The sequence below is a fragment of the Ochotona curzoniae genome, unplaced genomic scaffold, assembly GCF_017591425.1.
Source record: "Ochotona curzoniae isolate NIBS_2020 unplaced genomic scaffold, NIBS_Ocur_1.0 contig_2404, whole genome shotgun sequence".
NCBI lineage: Eukaryota > Metazoa > Chordata > Mammalia > Lagomorpha > Ochotonidae > Ochotona > Ochotona curzoniae.
Window position 1 is genome coordinate 7,654,677 of NW_024465451.1, and position 24,043 is coordinate 7,678,719.

The 24,043-nt window shown below is 45.8% G+C and overlaps 1 protein-coding gene across 4 annotated transcripts in view; it reads right to left on the minus strand.

The window, feature by feature from the left end:
* The window catches only part of MTF1 (metal regulatory transcription factor 1), a 54,942-nt gene that overhangs the window by 15,679 nt on the left and 15,220 nt on the right, over window positions 1-24,043 (minus strand). For 3 of the 4 annotated variants that reach the window (XM_040974242.1, XM_040974240.1, XM_040974239.1), the window contains 5 exons: window positions 10,243-10,481; window positions 9,407-9,538; window positions 7,250-7,323; window positions 6,676-6,812; window positions 2,092-2,172 (listed from right to left, as the gene is read on the minus strand). In XM_040974242.1, the coding sequence (XP_040830176.1) occupies window positions 2,092-2,172; window positions 6,676-6,812; window positions 7,250-7,323; window positions 9,407-9,538; window positions 10,243-10,481 (663 nt within the window). Of the gene's footprint in view, window positions 1-2,085; window positions 2,173-6,675; window positions 6,813-7,249; window positions 7,324-9,406; window positions 9,539-10,242; window positions 10,482-24,043 lie in introns of all 4 variants that reach the window. The other variant, XM_040974241.1, reaches the window with a different exon arrangement.

A 24,043-nucleotide genomic window follows, 5' to 3' on the forward strand; every position in this document is an offset into this window, starting at 1 on the left:
TCTCTATGCATTTTGAACCAGTAAGTTTTTAAGTGCATTTTTATTTTTTATTTTCTTTTTTAAGATTTATTTATTTTATTGCAAAGGCAGATATACAGAGAGGAGGAGAGACAAAGAAAGGAAGATCTTCCATCCAATGATTCACTCCCCAAGTGAGCACAACGGCCAGTGCTGCACTGATTCAAAGCGAGGAGCCAGGAACCTTCTCCAGGTCTCCCACGCAGGTGCAGGGTCCCAAGGCTTAGGGCTGTCCTCAACTGCTTTCCCAGGCCACAAGCAGGGAGCAGGAAAAGAACTGGAGCCACCAGGACCAGAACCGGTGGCATATGGGATCCTGGCGTGTTCAAGGCGAGGACTTTAGCTGTCAGGCCACCGCACCAGGCCCTTAAGTGCATTTTTAGACACCAACCAGGAAGGCTCAAGAACCTTCCTTTAAAGTACTGCAATTGACTCAATGAATCTCAGCACTGGTGATTCATTCAGGCTCTCTCCAACAACGCAGAGCCTCCAAAGATCTGCAGAAAGAGCAGAGCTGATACGGCACATTAAGCAGTAATCTCCAATGCCAGCAGCCCATAGGAGCACTGGTTTGAGTCCTGGCAGTTTGGCTTTTGATCTTCCTCCCTGCCAAGTGCCTAGCAAGGCAGCACAAGGCAGCCTAAACGACTGGGCCCCTTACACCCACGTGGGATTGCAAGATTTGATACAGTTCCTGGTTCCTGGTCATTTTGGCAGGGAACTATCAGATAGAAAATCTCTCTCTAGAACTATTCCTCTCAAATAAATAAATAAATCTGTAAAACAAAAATTAGATTCATGGAAAAATTATATGAGGAAGAGACTGCAAGAACAAACATCTTTAATTTTCCACAAATTTCTGGAGGTACTTCCATACTTCTATTACAATTATTGGTACCGTGACAGAAAATCCAGCCTATGCTGTACTTATTTGTCAAAAGTGGGGGTGGTAGGGAGGCAAAAAAGTCCAGACTCAGAACTAGTATTGGTAACATGGGAAAACACTCAGTTTCAAAGGAACCTAAAAGCTCAGGATTAACACAAGGTTTGTAAGTAACACCACAGACCAACAAGAATGGCAGGAAAATGGACGACCAATAGGAACAAAGCAGGTAAGACAGAATGTCGGGCCCGGCACAACGGTTCAGCAGCTAAATCCTCGCCTTGCACACATCATGATCCCATATGGGCACCGGTTCATGACCTGGCTGCTCCTCCCTTTCAGCTCCCTGCTGATAGTCTAGGAAAGCAGTAGAGGACGGCTCAAAGCCTTGGGACCATGCACCCACGTGGGAGACCCAGAAGAAGCTCCTGGCTTTGGACTGGCTCAGCTCTGGCTGTTGCAGTCACTTGGGGAGTGAACCAGCAGATGGACGATCTTTCTGTCTATTCCTCTCTGAGACCCTGCAGCCATATGGGAGACCCAGAAGATGTTCCTGGCTCCTGGTTTCAGATTGGCTCAGCTCCGGCCATTCTGGTCACTTGGGGAGTAAGCCAGCAAGTGGAAGATCTTTCTCTCTGCCTCTTTCTCTCTGTAAATCTGTCTTTCCAATTAAAAAAAAAAAAGAAGACAGAAATGTGTTTGTTACTTACAGAGGTCTGCATAGGTCCTTACCTTCCAACACTTAATACTTCGGGTTTAAAAAGGACAGACACTAAGTCTGGGCCAACCTCAGGGTCCAAGTAAGTGTAGAAACCAGATTGCTGCCTATATCTTACAATTCTAGATTTTAAGCTCCTCAAAGGCAAGCCACACCCATTACCACAATTAAGTCCAGCACTGAGACGGTACTGATGAGGTAGCCACTCAGTACATGTTTGTTAAATGAACGAAAAACCAAGTGTCTGGGGTCAGGAGGTTATCAAGAGAGAAATGTGAATCAAGAGACGTTTAGCATTAGAGAGAACAAACTCTCCTAACAGAATTCCTATCAGAGGAAGGAAAAGAAATTCTTCAACAGTTAGGGTTTCAATACAACACAATCTAGAAGACTGGCCTTCCCAGCTTTTCTTTCAGCAATGTTCTCAATTGTTAAATCTATTCTCCAGCATCCATAGCTCAGATACACTTACTCTATTGCAATTTTCTCCCAAAACTTTATCTTCTGTGGACAGAAGGCTCAAGGCATTCAGATGGAGGGAGTGATTTGTATCCTGTAAGAGAGAAGAAAATTCTACTTAAGTAATAAAGATCAGGATTTGCAGCAGCACTATCGTGTAATAAAACACCTGCCTACAAGCCCCTTAAGGTTTTGAATGCCAAGATGTCCCCTGAATGGATGAACTCGCCCAAGCTTATACATATCATCTCACTTTTTTTTTAAAAGATTTATTTATTTATTGGAAAGGCAGATATACAGAGAGGAGGAGAGATAGAGAGGAAGATCTTCCGTCCATTGATTCACTCCTCAAGTGAGTGCAGTGGGCCAGTGCTGTGCCGATCCAAACCAGGATCCAGGAACTTCTTCCGGGTTATCCCACAGGCAGGTGCAGGGTCCCAAAGCTTTGGGCCGTCCTCGACTGCTTTCCCAGGCCACAAGCAGGGAGCTGGATGGGAAGTGGAGCTGCCGGGACCAGAACCGGTGTCCATATGGGATCCCGGCACGTTCAAGGCGAGGACTTTTAGCCGCTAGGCCACGCCGCCGGGCCCATCATCTCACTCTTTTAAATGCTCATATTAGAAGAACTTCTTACATTCCTCAAAGATGGTTAATAAACATTTTTCAAATCATCCACTGACTCAGGCCCAAGAATAAAAAAAAATTGTAATGATGTGAAATTAATATTCATATAATCAGTAACATGTTGGCCAGATGATTTCACATAATTCATATTTTATTCATATGTACCTTAAAATATTATTCTATATCCCCATTTCAAACATGGAAAGACTGATGCTACTTCAGTGGCAGTGAAGCACCTCAAAATATGCTTTGGGTTGACTGAGGTCAACATTCTTCACATTAAAACCACTGCATTAGGGCTGGCGCTGCAGTACAATGGGTTAAGATGTTTCCTGTGCTGCTGTCTGCTCCCAGCCCAGCCACAATCATACACTTCAGACAGTGACTCTGCTGCGTCACATGGATCACACTCCCTCTCCCAAAGCATCCAACACAGGCAGCAGTCCCCATTACCCATGGTTTCACTTTCAGTGATTTTACTTACTGATAGTTAATGATGGTTTAAAAATGTTAAATGGGAGCCAGCACTGTGGCACTGGCTTCAGTCCCAGCTGTTCCACTGAGAATCCAGGTCCCTACTAATGCACCTGGGAAGGCAGTGGGAAGACGGCCCAAGTCCTTGCACCTCTGCATCTATGCGGCAGACCTAGAAGAAGCTCCTGGCTCTCAGCTTCAATCTAGCCACTGTGACCACTTGTGGAGAGAACTAGTGAATGAAGACCTATTAATCTTTCTCTTGCATGCGTGCTCCCTGATCCCAAGCCTCTGTGTAAGTGTATATACATATATCTTTCAAATAAATAAAATTAAAAATATATATTAAATGGAAAGCTGCAGAAACAAATTTTCAAATTTTCTATGCTTTCTGTTGCATACCATTCAGAGTGGTTTAATAAAATTCTGTTCCCGTCAGCTTCATGTGCCCAGTCCTAAGACATCCCTCCTTGCACTGCACCTCTCTTCTGTGTGTGCTGCCCAAACATCAGTCACTTAGTAGCCATCGGTCATATCAGATCCACTATCGTGGCAGTGCGATGCTTCTGTTTAAGCATTACTTAACCTAACAATGGCCCTAAAGCACAAGAGTGGTGGTGCTGGCAACTTCATTACAGAATACTGCTATTACTGCCTGTTTTATTAGTTAGGATTACCAATCTCTTTACTGTGGCTAATTTAAGAAGTAAACTTTATCACAGATATGTACATATGAATTGGAAAAAGCATAGTAAATACGGGGTTCAGTACCACATGAAATTTCAGGACTCCATCAGGTGTTCTGGAACTTTACCCTCCAGTAAGGGGCAACTCACATATTCACTGAGCACACAATAATATATACAACAGCATCCCTACCTCTATAGAGCTTATCTTCTAAGAGACAGAAGCAAATATTTATGTCTGGCCCATGGACCATGTAAGGTCTGTGAAATCATTTAGTTTACCCCGGCTAAAACAACTGCAGGTGGGATCGTTTTAAATTGATAATTTTGTATGGTCTTTGAATGATATTATAAATGTCCAAAGGCCCTTGGCAGAACAATGGCTCCCTGCCTCTGCAATAGATGATTCTGCCACAGGAGCAACAGGCAGGCTCCTCACGAAGATGGGGAGCCTGTCTGGGCAAATCGAGTCTCTTAGGTGGACTATGTCAGCCATTGGGGTCTGGAGAGATTTCATCATGATTGGAGTGGCAAGATTGGCAGCAACACAGAACTGCTGAACTATCAAAACCACCTGAGCAGGACCCTTGGCGCATGCCTCACATTGCAGACCCTGGGATGGTTGGGAGGCTGGGTGTGGCTTCTTCCCTATCTCTCCCCTCCCCCCAGATACAGGAAGGGAAAAAAGAGAATGTGGAAATAATGGTCTAGTCCACTTTCTTCTAGCCCTTGACCTTTGAACCTTAATCAAATATGTAAAAATTATCAAAACTAAAATGTATACAATTAAAAAAAAAGCTGGGGAGCCTGCAGAAGAGAGGCCTGTTAAGGCTGAGAGGTGCAGATGGTACTGGACGGCGAGGCAGAGTGGGTGGCTGCATGTGCAACAGTAGAGTTCAGAAAGAGCTAGGCTGCATGTGTCAACATAGGACCAAGGCAACAGGCTGCTGCGTGAAGCCTGGGACTCAAAAGACATTCCCATCTACTGCAAAACAGTTCTAGAGAAGATGGGGAGTGAGACCTGAGCACTCCAATGCTTAGAGGCTGTCGGCAACTAAATTATCCTCAGAGTGCCATAAAAATGGGAAAATGGACAACAGCTTCCTGAACGCAACTTAGCAGGCCAATTCTCTCAAATTCTGCTGTATTTAAACTGAGACACAAAGAAGTCCCTTCCTTAATGTCAAACAATTTGTGGGGGAACTCAGATTTGAACTCAGGCAGCTGTAGCCCACAGGCTGGTCTGTCTTTTAGGACAGGTCAAAGAACTGGATTCTACCTGAATTACACTATCTGCAAATTCTTTAGACACCTAGGCAAATTACTTGATTTCTATTTGCCTCAATTATCTTTATCAGTAATGGGAATAGCAGTACTGAGCTCAAGAGTTCTTCTGAGAGAACCATGTGAAAGCAGTCAGCACATTGCCAGGCACATAAATAGCAGCTATTACTAATAAAACCCAAGGCAGGCAAATTCCTATTAAAATGGCTCTTTATTGTTTAAAAACAAGAAATCAGAGAATTATCTTAAATACTCTAAAATTATTTTATGTACTTTTAAGGACAGATCATTCAGAAGGGGAATGGTGAATATGCCAGTCTAGAGTTTGGGGAGAGACCCAGGCTGGAGGCACCAATGCAGGGGCACAGGGCCACGACAGGTCAAGCAGCATACCTTACTTACAACGACCAGAGACTCCCTTCACCAGAAGGACTAGAGATCCAGAGAACACGGGACAGCACGGTGCAGTGGCAGGTATGAAGGGAGGACAAGGTGTTAAGAAGTCTACTTAGCAGTAGACTGCAAGAATCTTTTAAAAAGGGCCTAGCACCGTGGCCTAGCAGCTAAAGTCCTTGCCTGAATGTACCGGGAGCCCATGTAGGTGCTGGTTCTAATTCCGGCAGCTCCTCTTTCCATCCAGCTCCCCGCTTGTGGCCTGGGAAAGCAGTCAATGACAGCCCAAAGCCTTGGGACCCTGCACCCATGTGGGAGACCTGGAGAAGGAAGTTCCTGGCTCCTGGCTTCGGATCAGTGCAGCACCAGCTGTTGTGCTCACTTGGGGAGTGAATCATTGGATGAAAAGTCTTGCTCTCTATCTCTCCTCCTTTCGTATATCTAACTTTGTAATAAAAATAAATAAATCTTTAAAAAAAATATTTTAAAGAAAAATGCTATAATAATGAGTTGAATGAAGCAATGAGAAAAAGTGGTCAAATTCTAATTCTCACAGAGCTGCCAGACCTTCCTAATCTACAAAATAGTAATATAATAATAGTACTCATCTTCCGAGTTTGAAAGGCATCATATGAAAAGTAAGTTTATCCCAATATCTCTCTGGAATGGTGCTTTATCAGGTGGGCAACGTGGGAGAGACACTGGGGGAGGAACGAACACTGCTGCCTGACACCCCCCCCCCCGGCCTCTCATGCAGCTCCAAGGCCCAAGCTGCTGACTCTCAAACTTCCTGGTGTGCACAGGAGCCCTCCACACCTCCGGGATCTCGCCAAGGGTGGGTCACTGGCTCTGGAAAACAATGCCAAATTCTACTCCAACTCAGGGACAGCTAGAGAGAAAGCTGCACTATCTTAGATTCTGGCTGACCCTGTGAAAGCTACGCTAAGACCCCTGATTCAGAAGGTTCCACCTGGGGGAAAAGAGCCTGGGGAAAGAGCCAGCTCCCGCCCACCCCAACACTGAGACAACAATCTTGACCCTGATTTCTTCCTTCTCGCCAACCAACATACAGAGAAGACATTTCAACTTTTTACTGCTTTACACAGATCAAAACAAGAGACCAGAATCCTGCGCACCTCCGATCCGTTGTGCTGCGGAAGGGTGCTGCATGAGTGTCCTTTGCTGTCGTGACCTTTCATGTGACTTTTGAGACTGTACTGGGTGCTGAAGGTTTTCTCACAGCCATTACTGGGGCAGAAGAAGGGTCTTTCACCTGCAAGAATGACAAAGAGTGTTCATTTTACCATAAAGTCATTGTACTGGGTTAACAAATCCATCTTTCCCTAACAATGGGAAATAAAGGCTCTTATTAAATACATGCTGTTATTTGAGTAACAGATGTTAAAAGGTGAGTAAGTGGCACACGAATCATTTTAGTCCTAAAGGCTAATGTGGAGCAAAGTGCAGAGATCGGCTTGCTCTAGGGAAATTTAGAAAGACTAATTTCTCCATAGGTTCTTCTTGTAAAATTCTCTATTGGTTTCATTCCCACAAACTGGGTTCCTGAATCCAACCTTCAGATTTCTTTTCACCTCTGAAAGAAAACTCAAACATTACAGGTGACGCCTGAGCCGATAAAGCTCACTCTCTCCACACAGCCACAGCCACGATGTGTTTTTACTGTAGGGTAAAAAAGGAGCCAACACTCACCGGTATGTGTGCGCACATGAGTTTTAAGGTGGTGGCTTGCTGCAAATGCTTTTCCACAGCCATCATGATCGCACCTAAAGAAGTTATTTAAAAGTGAAACAGGTGTTACTAGCCAATAGACTTTAATCCTTAACACTGTAATTGCAAATTAAAACAAACATGTAGGACACTGGAGCTGGTGCAGTGGGTTACGACCACCAGTTCGAGTCCTAGTTACTCCACCTATGATCCATCTCCCTATGAAGGCAGTGGACACTGGCCCAACTTGGGCCCCAGCCTCCCACATGAGAGACCTGGATGGAGTCCCAGCCTTCTGCTTGCAGCCTGACCCAACCCTGACCACCTTGGTCTTTAGGGGAGCTAATCTGCAGATGGTTCCCTCTTCCTCTCTGCAGCCTTGCCTTTCAAATCAATCAATCAATCAATCAGTGTGTGCATGTGTGTAAAGGACACAAGATCAGATCAATGTCTGGTGTTAGAAAAGAGAAAGACGGAAAGCTTCCTGAGAAAGCAGTGTGACCTCTGTGAGAGCAGAGGGTGCTGAAAGCCCAGGACTAGCACTTCCTGCCTCACCAGTGAGAGGCAAAGCTCAGCTGGAGGGCTCCATCACCAAAAACTTCCGGATGGACTACGTAACAGATGCCCACAGAGCGCAAGAGCTGGAACACTGGGAATGTAAGGAGTATACAAGGGCCCCATAGGGATGCATAGGGTTCAAATGTAACATTAGATTAAAATCAGTCAGAACAGACAGGCTGTAATGACTTTCTAGAATCTTCAGGGCCACACCTTTCTCTTGTTTTCCTGATAACCAAAGCTACAGGTGATTCTTCTGTCCACAGCATTTATCTCCATTTTCCTTTACAGCATCCCTCATTGGAATTTTACTTTATCTCTCTGCAGATCCATTTGCTATCTTTCCTCTCTGACTGTGGACTCTTAGAGGACAGAGTCCATGGGGTGAGTCACATTTGCTGTGCTGTTTCCACAAGGCGTGCATTCAATAACCACATACAAAAGTTACTTCTTATGAACTAAAATAAATTTCTTTCAAAAGAAAGCATTACTAAAGCATTTTTATTTTTAATTATATATAGTCATCACTGTGTATAAAGTCTTACCTAACACTCATGAAAAATTAGTAAGCTTATCATCAGAAAAATAAATGCAAGTGACTAGACAGAAATCAGGGTCCTCCCAACAGCCTACAGAGGAAAAATAACCTAACCTTCACAGCACCTGCAGGCAACCAGAATCTAACTGCTCTTCCTGCCTTTAAAGGGATCCTGACTGAGTAATGCATCTGTAATTTAAATACACAATTCCATTTAAGTGGTGTCTAAGAGATGACTGTCCCAGAACACATCTAAATTGCTTCTAAATGTCCTAAAAGAGATAAATGATGAAAATGGCCAGGTAGCATACTGAATGGCACAAAGATTTCTGCCTTATATTCTGCCGAAATTCAGTTTCATATATCTTCCCCAAACTATTTCTGAATACCTATTGAGTGTCTAGCTGCCTCAACATGTTTTGACCAGAACACAAGCAGGTAACACAGTCCTTCCCTCAAGTTTACACAGCTTATTATTAAGCACACACGTAAACATCTTGACATACATAACAATGTATATATACATATTACATACACATATCACAAAGCAACAAATCCATAAATTACAAAATCCTGTACACGTATCACTAACGTAAGCATTCTTACCAGTCATCTTCCTCTTGTTCCCAACCTGGCTTTTATTTTTAGGTCTGGGTTTTTCCCCTGTGCTGTAACACACCAGGAGCATCTTGCAGCCTCAAACACATTCATGAACTTGGAGTTCTTTCAGACAAAGACTTGTAAAAGGACAGTTGACGTCTTCAGATCTCTCTAGCACTAACAAAAGGACCTATCACCCATCTGAATTTCAATGAATGCTTAAAACATAGGGAGAAAAACTGAGCAGAAAGGCCATCACCCTTGAGTACAGGTGTTCATGGGATCTGCACCCCTTGGCAGTGGGTAAAGCCATCCTGGATGAGCTAACATTACCAAAGACAGGGCTAGTCAACAGAGCTGTCTTCTTCCTTTGAAAAGTCTCTGCAGCATGTCAAGACTCCCAGCTGAAACCTGGCCAGCAGACAGAAAGCAGCCAGACCTACCGAAATGGCTTTTCTCCTGTATGCGTTCGGATGTGCTTCCTCAGATCACTGAGTGTGGTGAAGTACTTGCTGCAGCCTTCAGATTCACAGTTAAACGTTTTCCCTGTGTGAAGCCTCTGATGTGCTTTCAGCCTGCAAGACACCCAGAAAAATTCCCTTCGTCACAGTGCCCTCCAAAGCCTCCCCTTGGTCAGCCGTGAGTGCTTCACGATCGAGCCCACAAGACTCCTGCACCTCTTTCACCCAAAGAGAAATTCAACAGTACAAAGCACAGTGGTATGGACACGACTCGGGAGACAGTCTGGGACTGGCATCCTGGTCCCCACCCCCTGGAAGGAGGACCTAAGCCAGGGAGGGCGACTCTGGGCTTCGGCACTCAATCATACACAACACATGATGAGTGAGTGCTCTCCAAACCAATCCAAGCCTATATGTCTGTTGTTTTATACCCAGTATTGAAGCTTGATCTAAGTATGCCAAAGCAACAGTGAAAAATAAGAAAAGGCTAGCAAGTGGGCCACTCCCCGTTTTTCAGGGTAGAAAGCAGCTATCTTCAGAGTAAGGTAGAGAGAAAAATCACAGAAGCCTTTAATGGCTGTGAGCTCAGGGAAGATAGCACTCCATGCTGGCTGTAACCATCCGCAGGCCAGAACGGTCTTCTCAGGGATGCACATCTAAACTCCGGTGCATTATCATCTTCATCCCAACTAAAACCCGGCCATCTCTGAGTGACAAGTGCCCAAATGACTTCAACAAATGAGCTTAGTTTTGCAGTCCTGAAAGTGCACAAGGCTCTGCAGTTACAAGCCAGGGGGAACAGAGGGCAGGAGGCTGACCTGTACAGTGTGTTGAACGCCTTCTCGCAGCCCTGCACGTCGCACTCAAATGGCTTCTCCTTCGTGTGCACTCGCACGTGGATCCTGAGGCTGTAAGAGGTGAGGAAGGCCTTGCCACAGCCCTCCTGATTGCAGACAAACGTGTACTCTCCTCGGTGAGTCTTCTGGTGGGTGCGCAGGTTGCCTGCTGTGCTGTAGGTGCGGGGACAGCCCTCAAAGGTGCACTGGTACCGCTTCACCTGGCAGACAGAGGACACCTTGTCAACAAGGTTGAAGAACTATCTGTAGCTTAACCCTCTCTGAGCTCAGCCCACAGCAGTGACGAATGATGCAAATGGGCTGTCAACATAAACCTAGAAAGCCATCTTAAACGCAGTGGGGAAATCTTCCTGATGACCAAATGCACCTGGACAACAGATAACGAAGAACAGGGGAAATAATCCTGTGTATATTCCAATGAAGGTAACCGATCATCTCTGTCTCCCTCTAAATCTGCCTTTCAAATAAACAAACATTTAAAAAATATAGGGCCTGTCCTGCTGGCCTAGGGGCTAAATCCTTGCCTTGCACATGCCAGAATCCCATCTGAGTGCCAGTTCGTGTCATGGCTGCTCTACCTCCAAACCAACTCCCTGCTTGTTGCCTGGGAAAGCAGGTTCAAAGTCTTGGGACCCAGTATCCACGTAGGACACTTGAAAGAAACTCCTGGTTCCTCGCTTCTAGTCAGCTCAGTTCCGGCTGCTGTGGCCAATTGGAGAGTGTACCAGCAGATCAAAGATCTTTCTCTCATCTCTCCTTCTCTCTGTAAATCTGATCTGCCGTTCCAATAAAAACGAATATGTTTTTAAAAAAGGAAAAGAAAATATTTCCAAGATGTGTTAGCCAACCAAGTTCACTTAGGTGTCTTTTTAAAAAATTTATTTTTATTGCAAAGTCAGATACATAAAGGAGGAGAGTCAGAAAAGAAGATCTTCCCTCTGCTGATTCACTCCCCAAGTGGCCACAACAGCTGGAGCTGAGCTGATCCAAAGCCAGGAGCCAGGAGCTTCTTCTAGGTCTCCAACATGCATACAGGGTCCCAAGGCTTTGGGTCGTCCTCCACTGTTTTCCCAAGGCCACAACCAGGGAAATGGATGTGAAGCGGGGCTGCCAGGATTAGACCCTGAATCCATATGGGATCCTAGTGAGTTCAAGGCGAGGACTTAAGCAGCCAGGCCATCACACTGGGCCTGTCAGTGCCTTTTTTTTAAAAAAAAAATAATAATTTATTTAAAAGTAAAACAAATTATATTTATTGGAAAGGCAAATTTACAGAGAAGGAGAGACAATGAAAAAGATTTGCATCTCATCTCTCTGAATTGAGAATGACTGGCTTATCTGTTTATTTATGTTTTTAAAGATTTATTTTTATTGGAAAGGCAGACATACAGAGAGGAAGAGAGACACACAGAAAGATCTTCATCCGTTGACTCACTCTCCAAGTGGCTGCAATGGCTGGAGCTGAGCTAATCTGAAGCCAGAAGCCAGGAACTTCTTTCAGGTCTCCCATGAGGCTGCAGGGTCCCAAGGCTTTGGGTTGTCCTCGACTGCTTTCCCAGGTCACAAGCAGGGAGCTAGCTGGATGGGAAGTGGGGCTGCTGGGATTAGACAAAGTGAGGACTTTAGTTGCACCGGACCCCTGTCTTGTTTATTTTGAGGGATGAGAGATAATGCTGCAAATGACAGCTATTGCAGAAAAAGGGAACAGCATGGGAAGTACCCGAGAGATGAATGAGTGCTGGCCCAGTGAACTACAAACACCTGCAATATGTGAGATAGACTTGAACAAGAGAGAGAGAAATAAAAAATAAAGCAGGACCTCCTGAGCCCAACATGATAATGGGCAACGGTTCTAATCCTGGCAGCTCCACTTCCCATCCAGCTCCCTGCTTGTGGCCTGGGAAAGCAGTCAAGGATGGCCCAATGCCTTGGACCCTGCAGCCTCATGGGAGACCTGGAGGAAGCTCCTGGCTCCTGGCTTTGGATCAGCTCAGTTCCAGCTGTTGCAGCAGTTTGGGGAGTGAACCATTGGACAGGAGATCTTGCTCTCTATCTTTTCGCCTCTTTGTGTATCTGCCTTTCCAAATAAATAAATCTTTAAAAAAAAAAAAAAAAAGGCAGGACCTCCTGAATTCAGATGTAAAGAACTAAGATAATGGAGAGTCACTGAGAAGTTTTAACCAAGACACTAAAAGCATCAGATATGGGATTTAGGAGAGATTACTCTAGTAGCTTGTAAAGGATGGACTGTAAGAGTAAGACGGGGAAAGGGCAGACAGTAAGTGAAGAGGGACAACAGTCCAAGAAAGAGAGATAAGAGCCCAATGGGACAAGGACAGGACACCTAAGAGATGAATTCCAGAGACACGACAAGGGAGAAATGGCAGTCTGCAGTGCCAGCAGGGTGTGAGGCAGAGCCTAGCTCAACCCCCGAGATCACTGCCAGGGCAACAAGGCATTTGGTCAGGCCCCGAGTGTAGGGCTGGATGGGGGTGCGAGAGAGAAGATGAGCTGAGAATGAAGTGCTGCCAGGGCTTCCAGGTGGATGTGTCTAGTAGAGAGCTGGACATACAGGCTGCAGGCTAACAGGAAAGCCTGCAGCACACAGATAACAGCTGACCTTACATGTGCACTAAAGCAGGCTGGGCTCAGGCCGCAGCTTAACTAAGTTACACTGTATTAAGTTAAACTCACTAAGTCTCACTTTCCTCATTTATAGCAAGAAGGAAACAAAATGTTTTTAGAGTTGGTCCAAGTATTAAGAATAATTTATGTGAATTATTTTAGCATAATGACTGGGACACAGCAGGTATCCAATAAAATAACAGCTGTTATACCAAGACAAGTAGACTCCCCACACCCTACCCAAGTTATCAGCATTTAACACCCAGGGAGAAGAAGCCAAGCCCCTGCTGGGTGAGCAGGAGAACTGGCTGGGAGGTAGGAAGAGAAGCAAAAGCTGTTCTGAAGTCTAGAGAAGAAGCTTCTCAAGGAAATAAGCATGCTGAACATGGTGAATATCAGAGAATAGGAAAGGAGACCGATGGGAAAGGGACAGAAATGGGCAGCCAGGAATTCACTGGTGATTAAGCAAGACTAACTTCAATGGACCACCGGAGGCAGGAGTCGGGATTGGGGTGAATAAAAGGCAGCCCACCTGGGGTAGAGCAGGGAAGTGAGCAGCCAGAGGAGTGCTATAAAGCCTGGACTGCCTTCCTAACTAACTAGTCCTTGAGCCTACCCAAAGGGGAGAAGGTTCTGGAAGAAGGACCGGCCGACCTGCTGAGGAACACACCAGGCACAGAGAGCAAAGCCTAAGACACGCAGCTGCAGAGAGAACTGAGAGGAGGAGAGACAATTCCACAAATGGTCAATCAGGCAGTATTTCAGCCACTGTGGGCCACATGCTATTGGTCCCAACTACTTTGCCACTGCACGTTTGTGTGCCTTTATTCATTTTTATCTACTTTTCCTCTTTTTTTTTAAACATTTATTTTATTTTTATTGGAAAGGCGGATATACAGAGAGGAGAGACAGACAGGAAGATCTTCTGTCCGATGATTCACTCCCCAAGTGAGCGCAACGGCCGATGCTATGCTGATCCAAAGCCAGGAGCCTCTTCTGGGTCTCCCACGTGGGTGCAGGATCCCAAAGCTTTGGGCCGTCCTCGACTGCTTTCCCGGGCCACAGGCAGGAAGTTGGATGGGAAGGCATGCAAGGCGAGGACCTTAACCACTGCGCCATCACTCCGGGCCCTACTTTGCCTCTTGTTAACGTTCATCTACTAGAAGAGATTAGCTTCCTTCTAATCCCCAAATGGCTAGAACAGCTAGGTATGGGTCAGGCCAGAGCCAGGAGCTCCATCCTGGGGTCCCATGTGAGTGGCAGGAGCTCAAGCACTTGAGCCACCACCCACTGCCACCCAGGATGCATCAGCAGGAAATTGGATCAGAAGTAGAATGGCTGGAACTCAGACCAACTTTCTGATAATGGGAGGGCAGTCAGAGATGGCCAAAATCTTGGGACCCTGCACCGGTGTGGAAGACCCGGAAGAGGTTCGGGACCCTGGTTTTGGACAGGCTCAGTTCCGGCTGCTGCGGCTGCCTGAGGAATGAATCAGCAGACTGAAGATCTTCCTCTTTGTCTCTCCTCCTCTCTGTATATCTGACTTTCCAATAAAGATAAATAAATCAAAAAAAGAAAAAGAAAAACAACATCAACATCAACAGAAAAAAGCAGACAGTGACTGAGTTCACAGTGAGCGAATGAGATTGCGTCACTATGTTTCTACAAGTTGTTACCAAAGTCTCTTCAAGTGGCAAATAACTTCCCACAGCAGAACTCAACATTATGTGACAATGACTGCGGTGCCCGAGGCCAGCCAGGTGAGAGAGCTGAGGTTTCTTCCTTCCATACAGGCAAGCAGCACCTGTGTAGTACGGCCTGAGAAGGACTATCAAGATGGCTACCCATCCATTCCTAATATGGATGGCTTCAACAGCAGCAAGAATAATCTCTGCTGGGCACCTGTCACGGCCATTGCCACAGGACAGTGGGAAAGGTGACGAGGCCTTTGTCTCCCCAAGGTTGACCTTGGTAATGAGGCTGGAGTGATGGATGACCATGGAGAGGAGAGCCTGATTAACATGCAGCCTACCATGCCAGCAGAGGCAGGTGCTAGGATCCAGGTGGTGGTATATCAACTGACTCCCACAAGATCCTCCCCAAGCCTGGCCCTGGGCTGGACTGCTACTCAATTTTTCAGGGACCCCTGCCCTTCACATTGGCCAAGCCACAAACTTGGTAAAGTTGCCTTCCTTTCTGATTTTCACTACAATCCTGGCTGGGGAGGCAGGGTTGGTGCTGGTTGTGGTTTCATTTTCTGTTTACTGGTTTAATTTAGTCTGGAATCAGAAAAGCTGCAACTTCTGGCAACTGGTCCTTGTGACCGTCCTGCCGAGAGCAGGGGCCACTCGTCTACTCCAAGAGGGAGCTGCCCCTCCTCAGGCATCTGAAGCCCCTGACCCCAGGAAGCTTCATTCTTGTCTGCAGAACTTCTTGGATACATTAAACCAAACTACAAGTTTAACAAGGAAGAAAACCACTCTTAGTTCATGAGCAAAATTAAAAACAAAAACAAAAAATCTGAATGATTAGCCTGTGGGCCATAGTTAATGCCTGAACTGTGCAGGGATGGGGAAGGGAGAGGCTCTGACTCCACTCTAACCCCAACTCTTCCCCACTTCACTCCTTCTCATCCTTCCCAATCCCAATGAGATCTTACACAAGTATTCAGCGTCCTTAAGCAAATTTCTCTCACCTATTCAGTCCTTACCGTTCCCAATGCCACACAGGTATTAAATGTTGTTGAAGTGAATCACTGACCCACCAGTCCTACTTGGCAGTTCATTGCCACATCAGCTCTAAACAGGGTTCTACCCATGCCATCTCTCCGCTCGATTACAAGCCCAATTCCCCAGCCTGACAATGAACTGAAGGTGCTTTTCAGGCCTCTTCCACTGCCCATCACACAACTCAGTAACCAAGGAAACCTGCAGGCTCTGTTGGGGCCACAGGCAGCAACAGTACATCCTTCTCCAACGGCAATGGTGAATTCGCACTTCCCTGCTTTTGCTCTCCTTCCTCTCCAGTGGAGGTATGTAGTTCCTTTCTCTCTCTTCCTTTGATTTCTCACTATCACCAACACTTTTTTTTAAAAAAAAAAAAAGATTTATTTATCTTTATTGGAAAAGCAGATACACAAAGAGGAGGAGAGGCAGAGGAAAATCTTCTGTCAAATGGTTCATTCCCCTAGTGGCTGCAATGGCTAGAGCTGAGCCAATCCAAAGCCAGGAGCCAGGAGCTTCTTCCAGGTCTCCCACGTGGGTGCAGGGTCCCAAGACTTCGGGCCATCCTCGACAACTTTCCCAGGCCACAGGCAGCGAGCTAGATGGGAAGTGGAGCTGCTGGGATTAGAACTGGCACCTATATGGGATCCCAGTGCGTTCAAGGTGAGGACCTTAACTGCTATGCTATTGTGCCAGACACCACCAACACCTTTTACGGTCAGCCATTTCACATCTAAAAGTCAGCACCCTTCTCAGAATGGCAATGATGTTCACATCACCCATTTGACACTTAGCTTACATAGCTAATTCTATTCTCATGTGTATCTCCCAATTTCCCATGAAGACTGAAAATTTCCTTGGTACTGCCAGTTTTCAAAATAACCACTAACAGAGACTGGTATTGTTTCATAGCAGGTAAAGTCATTGCCTATGATGCCGGCATCCCACATAGGCACCAGTTCAGGCCCAGCTGACCCATCTCCAATCCAGCTTCCTGCTATTGACCTGGGTAAAGCAGCAGGAAAAAGCCCTAGTATTTCAGGATGGGATGAAGCTCTTGGTTCCTGGCTTCAGCCTGGTCCAGCCCATGGTTGTTACAGTCTTCTGGGGAAATGAATCAGTGAATGAAAGATATCTCTATATATAATTTTGAGTTTCAAATAAACAAACCTTTAATCAACTGAAACAAACCACAGAGCAACATGGAGAAGCAGGACAATGTTGCTGCCATAAAGGAGTCTGCAGTTCCAATCACGGAATTTCATTCTGAAGATGCTACCAGCAGTTGATAATGTTATAAATCTCAAATTCAAGTAGCTACTCGATACAGAAAAATACCTATATAACCCATTATCCTTTAGTCTCCTGCCCTGCTCCCATCAGGTTTTTGGTTTTTTATTTGGCCAAGTCAGGTTCCTGCAAAATGTTTCTTCCTATAGAGCTCATCTCTAACTGGCCCTCACTCCAACCCCACTCAGCCTTCTGCATCTTGAGTTCTACTTTTGTGAACTGATCAACAACTGCAAGTATTCAGAAAAAAATATATATACATATGCATACACACACACACACACACACGTCTGTACTGAAGACGTAGGCTGCTTTTCCTTGTTGTCATTCCCTAAACAACTATTCATGTAGTCTTTCCACTGCAGCAGGTCCTGTGAGTAATCCAGAGATGAGCATGGGAAGATGCATGAGTTATCTACAAACATACACCACTTTACACAAGGGACCTGAACATGTCCACACTTTGGCCTTTGAGAAGGCAGTCTTGGGTCAATTCTCTAGGATATCGAAGGCTGGCTCTATCTTTAAAACACATGATATGATTTGGGCTGGTGCTATGGGATGGAGGGGGTAAGGCTGTAATACAGGCACCAGCTTGTTCCCTGGCTACTCTGCTTCTGATCCAGTTCTCCACTGGTGGCATGGACAAGGTGGCAGCAGATGGCCCAAGTGCTTGTGCCACTGCCACCCACACAGGAGACCTGGAAGAAGCTCCAGGCCTGGCTCAGGCCTGACTGGTGCAGTCACCTAGGAGGAGCAACAGATGAAAGATCTTTCTCTGTCTGTCCTTTTCTCTCTGTCAAATAAATCAATGAATCTTTAAAAATAAATAAATAAAACACATGAGTAAGATAAAATAATTTCAATTAAATAATTGACATTATCTTTAGTTGCCCACATACAGCAGTACTGGCAAACAGCAGGCACTAAATATTGGCTGAATTGAATGAATGATGACTTCTCAGCTGGATTCTAAGCTCTGTAAAAGCTAGGACCCTTACCTTGTATACTATATAAGCTCAAGATTAACCTTCTAGAGAAGCAGAACTCAATTCACTTTTTTGAATGAATGAGTAAATAAACAAATAAAACAAACCAGCAGGCCTTAATCCTGACAAAGCAGTGATAAAGACTACGAATAACAAAAGACTAAAATTTCAAAGAGGGAGGTCAGGAGTCAAACTGAGCAGAGCTGACCAGAGAAAGCATTTTTAAGCTTTAGCCAACTCACGAGGTCATAACTGACGAAGCACGGGGACTGCACTGGAGTGACAGAAGCAGAAGTCAGAATCTGAGACAATGAAAATCAACTATGCTTTCAAACACCTGGCTGAGTAGAGTACAAGTTTGGAAACAGCCGAGCATTTGGTGCAGCTTGTAAGAGCCACCTGGGACGCCTGCATCACAGCTCAGTGCCAGGGTTGGAGTCCCAGTTCCAGTTGCAATTCCAGCTTGTTGCTAATGCGCACTCCGCTTGGGAGGCAGAGGCCTGCAGTCCAAATCCTTGGGTTCCTGCAATCTCTGGGGAAGAGCTGGACCGAGCGCCATGCCACTGTTGTCAGCCTGACCCAACCCAGGCTGTAGTGAGCACTGGAAAGTGAGTAGAGATGGAAGAATCTCTCTCTGCCTTCAAATACATAAACAAAGTTGGAGACGACAGATGATGGCAAGCATATATACTGAAGCTGAGGGAGACGGCTGACACTAAGAGCAAATGTGTACTCCACCTAAGACAGATTGAATAAACGAGCCCTCTCACATCATCAATAAACACAGACCCCATTCTACATCTGTTAGTCACTTGTAAGCAGCACTCAGAGGCTACTGTTGTAGAACAGCCCGTTAGCCTGCAGTTTGCAACACCAGCACCTCAGACCAGAGTGCCAATTCAAGACCTGGCTACTGGACCCGGCATGATGGCTCAACCAACAGCTAAATCCTCTACCTTGGAAGCACCAGGATCCCATAGGAGATCAGTTCATGCATGGCTGCTCCTCTTCCCATTCAGCTCCCTGCTTGTGGCCTGGGAAAGGAGTAGAGGACAGCACAAAGCCTTGGGACCCTGTACCCGTGTGGGAGACCAGGAGAAGCTCCTGGCTCCTGGCTTTGGATTGGCTCAGCTCCAGCTGTTGCAGCCATTTGGGAAGTAAATCTTGGGTGGAAGATCTTTCCTTTGTCTCTCCTATTCTCTAAATCCACCTTTCCAATCAAAAAGAATTAAAAAAAAAAAGAAGAAGAAGAAGAAGACTTGGCTACTCCCAATCCAACTTCCTGCTAATGTTGCTAATGCACTTGAGAAGGGAGTGGAAGATGGCCAAAGAACTTAGATCGCAGGAATTCATGGAGTTCCTAGCTCCTGGCCTCGGCGTGGCCCAGAGCTCACTACTGAGGCTACATGGAGTGAACCAGTGGATGGGAAGATATCCCTGTTTTTCAATTAAATAAGTAACTTTTTTTTTTCTTAAGAAAAAAAGAGAATAGCACTGAATTAAGCAAAAGCAAAAAGGGAAACTTAACCCCCCTCAAACCGGATGATTAGAAAAGGAAGTTGCAGAGAACACTTAGATGTTTTCACAATTACACAGAAATGTTGTAACACTCGGTATACTTAAATACAACTAAGGTTTATTATCATGCATGGATTAAAAAAAATTACATTCTGGAGCTAGTATTATAGCACAGAGTCAAGCTGCTGCCTGCAATGCTGGGATCCCGAATGCACACCTATTCAAGTCCTGGTGCTCCACTTCCAATCCAGCTCCCTGCTGCCGTACCTGGGAGAGCAGTAGCACATGGGCCAAGTGTTTGGGCTGCTGCACCCACATGGGAGATCATAAAGAACCTCCTGGTTCCTGGCTGTGGTCTGGTATAGCCCTGGCTGTTGTGGCCATTTGGAGAATGAATCAGAAGACAAAAGCGCTCTCTCTCTCTCTCTCTCTACCTCATACTCTCTGTAATAGTGTCTTTCAAATAAATAGATGAAATAAATTTTAAAAAAATTTAGGCTGCCACCACGCCATAGTAGGCTAAGCTCATATGAGCACTGGTTTAAGACCCAGCCATTCCACTTCTAACCCTGTTATGCCCTGGGAAAGCAGCAGATGACCCAACCTCTTGGGCCCTTTACCCATGTGTTGGAGACCCAAAAGAAGCTCCTGGCTTCAAACAGGCTCAGCTCTGGCCACTGTACCAATGTAGAGACTGAACCAATGGATGAAGACCTCTCTGTGTGCCTCTCCTCTTTGTAACTTTGCCTTTCAAAAAATATTAATAATTTTTTTTAAAATATGCTTCAGAAATTACTATCCTTAGTGCTAGGAATAAAAATATCAATAGGATCCCAGCACAATAGTCTAGTGGCTTAAGTCCTCACCTTGTACACGCCAGGATCCCATATGGATGCCGGTTCTAATTCTGGCAACCCCACTTCCCATCCAGCTCCCTGCTTGTGGCCTGGGAAAACAACAGAGGACAGCCCAAAGCCTTGGGAGTCTACACCCGTGTGGGAGACCTGGAAGAGACACCGGTCTGCTGGCTTCAAATCCACACAGCTACGGCTGTTGCGGCCACTTGGGGAGTGAATCAACAGACAGAGGATCTTCCTCGCTATGTCTCCTCTCTGTGTATCTAACTTTATTAAAAACCAATCTTTAAAAAAAAATATATCAATAGCCCCTGCTCCCAAGGAGCTCCAAATCAGAAGGAGAAGCAGAAAGACAGATGAGATCCACATGGTCTGAGAAGCCACAGTAACAAAAGATGTTCAGGATATCATCTTCTGTATGACAGCATGCTAACAGACTCATGGTGAACAAGAAGGCTTCTTGATTCAGTTAAGTTCCTGCTGAACCTGAAGGCCTCAGGGAGGGGTGTCACACAATTAGTTTGCTTATCACAATCAATTAAGTATCTATAATATGAACATAATGTCACTGAAGATTCCACTAAATAATTTTTTAAAATATTCATCAAAACAGTGTGAGATTCTAAACACAGGATGGACAGCTGGCCTAACAGTTAAGATGCTGGTTAAGATGCACATGAAGTTGTTGTTTGTATTTGAGAGCCAAAGGCAGTGACTTCCCATCTATTAACACATTCTTCAAACGTCCATGACAGCCGGGCTGGGCCAGGCTGAAGAAGGCAGGAAGCCAAAATTCAATCTGTGTCTCCCAGTAAGCAATAGGGACCAAGCACCTGAACTGTCGTCTACAGCTTCCCAGCAGGAAGCTGAATGGGAGGCAGAGCTGGGACTCAAGTATATAATACCAGCATCTCAAGGAGCATCTCTAAAAAAAAAAAAGAAAGAAAAATCATTTATTTTTATTTGAAAGGCAAATTTACAAACAGAAGGAGAGACAGAGATCCTCCATCCACTGATTCACTTCCCAAACGGCCACAATAGCTGGAGCTGAGCCAATCCAAAGCCAGAAGCTTCCGGGTCTCCCATGCAGGTGCAAGGTCCAAGGCTTTGGGCCTTCTCGACTGCTTTCCCAGGCCACAAGCTGGATCAGAAGTGGAGGAGCCAGGACACGAACTGACGCCTATATGGGATGCCAGGGCTTGAAGGTAGAGGATTAGCGAATTGAGCCATTACACCAGGTCTTCAAGCGTTATCTTAACCACTGAGCCAAACGCCTACCCATGCAGTACTTGGATTTTAATTCCAAGGTGAGCCTCCTGTTCCAGTCTTCTATTAACAAAAACACTGCAAGGAAATGATGACGACTCAAACACTTGAGTTCTGGCCTCCCAGAACTGGTTACATGCTGACCTTGTAAGAACTAGGGAAGTAACCAAGAAAATGGGAGCTCTCTTGTTCACTGCTTTTCACAAACTAAGCAGGACAACCTTTCTAGCTTCACGTCACATAATAGCCAATGACCACGCTAAGGCACGCACACGGAGGACCCACAGGTGAATCTTCCTAAGCACAGGGCCCGGCCAGCGATGGACAAAGTATGCGCTTTCAGAAACTGACGCTGATTGACAAAGTTCTTACACTTACCAAAGACGACTGTCCCAATCAGTCAACAGAACCAGGGACGCAAAGGTGAATGAGACAGGCACAAATCAGAAAGTTAAACGTCAGAACTCCAGGAGATAAAATGTGAGAATTTAGAAAGAGGGGAAAAAAGGTTTCTGCTGAAGGAGAAAAAAGTAAAAGAACTGGATTTTAGGGACCAGCATAATGGCTCAATTGGTTACCCCTCTACCTTGCATTAGCATCCCACATGGGCACTGGTTCATGTCCTGGCTGCCTTACTTCCCTTCCAACTCCCTGTTTGTGGCCTGGGAAAGCTGTCGGGGACTGCCCAAAGCCTTGGGACCCTGCACCCGCATGGGAGACCCAGAAGCAGCTCCTGCTTCAAATTGGCTCAGCTCCAACCATCGCAGCCATCTGGGGAGAACCAGCATATGGAAGATATTTCTGTTACTCCTCTCTATAAATCTGCCTTTCAAATAAAAAAAATGAATCTTTTTTTTTAAAAGATTTATTTATTCTTTTTTTTTTTTTTTTAAAGATTTATTTTTATTATTTTTTCATTGGAAAGGCGGATATACAGAGAGAGGAGAGACAGAGAGAAAGATCTTCCGTCTGATGATTCACTCCCCAAGTGAGCGCAACGGGCCGATACTATGCCGATCCGAAGCCAGGAGCCTCTTCCGGGTCTCCCACGCGGGTGCAGGTTCCCAAAGCTTTTGGGCCGTCCTCGACTGCCTTCCCAGGCCACAGGCAGGGAGCTGGAAGGGAAGCGGGGCTGCCGGGATTAGAACCGGCGCCCATATGGGATCCCGGGCGTGCTAGGCGAGGACCTTTAACCACTTGCGCCACCGCTCCGGGCCCAAAAGATTTATTTATTCTTACTACAAAGTCAGATATACAGAGGAGAGACAGAGAGGAAGGTCTTTCATCCAATGATTCACTCCCCAAGTGACCACAACAGTCGGTGCTGCGCCGATCCGAAGCCAGGAACCAGGAACCTCTTCCGGGTCTCCCACATGGGTGCAGGGTCCCAACTGCTTTCCCAGGCCACAAGCAGGGAGCTGGATGGGAAGTGGAGCTGCCGGGATTAGAACCGGCACCCATATGGGATCCCGGTGCGTTCAAGGCGAGGAATTTAGCTGCTAGGCCACGCCGCCGGGCCCCAAAAAAAAATCTTTAAAAAAAAAAAAAAAAACCAAATCTAGATTCTACACACACTTACAGTCCCCACTCAATAAGGAAAAGCATGGCACGGCCTTGGGATGCCCACCAGCCATATTAAAGTGTCTGGCTTGAGCCCTGCTCACTCTGGGCTTCTGATTCAGCTTCCTGAACCTGGTTCCTGCCACCCATGGGGGAGGCTCAAATGGAGTTCCTGGCTCTGGACTCCATTCTGGCCAATCCATAATGTGGCAAGAACTGGGTGGGTGAAGCAGCAGACAGATCTCTTTGACTCCCTCTGTCACTCTGACATACAAAATTTTTTTAAAGAAAAGGAAAAGAAGGTCCTCATTTGGAGCACCTAGCATGTGAAAATTTGTATAAGGAAATAATGGGCCTGACTGCTGTGGCTATAAAAATGGTCCTCCTGGCATCAGCATGGCGGTTCAATTGGTTCATCCTCAACCATCAAACACCAGCATCCCATATGGGTACCAGTTCATATTCTAGCTGCTCTACCTTCCATAGAGCTGCCTCCTTATATCCTGGGAAAGCAAAGGAGGATGGCCCAAAGCCTTTGAACTCGGCACCTATGTAGGAAACCCAAAACAAGTTCCTGGCTCCAGGCTTTGGATCAGCTCAGCTCTGGCTATTGTAGCCACTTGGGGAGTGAACCAGTGGATGGATAATCTTTCCCCGTCTCTCCTTTTCTCTGTATTTCTGCCTTTCCAATAAAAATAAACCTTAACAAGAACAACAACAAAAAGTACTGTCCTCCCCTCTGCCAGCTCTCAATAATGTCCTCAGTGCTAGCACAGGCTACACTCTGTCGACAGCCTCCCATTACCCACCACAGCAGCCAGATTCATGCAATTATTTCAGTGCCTCAACCCTCTACCCGCTACAGAACAAAAGCTTGCTGTTCCTTTACTTCTCAGCCTTTTCACATCGAGAGGTCGTAGCATCTGATTGTCTT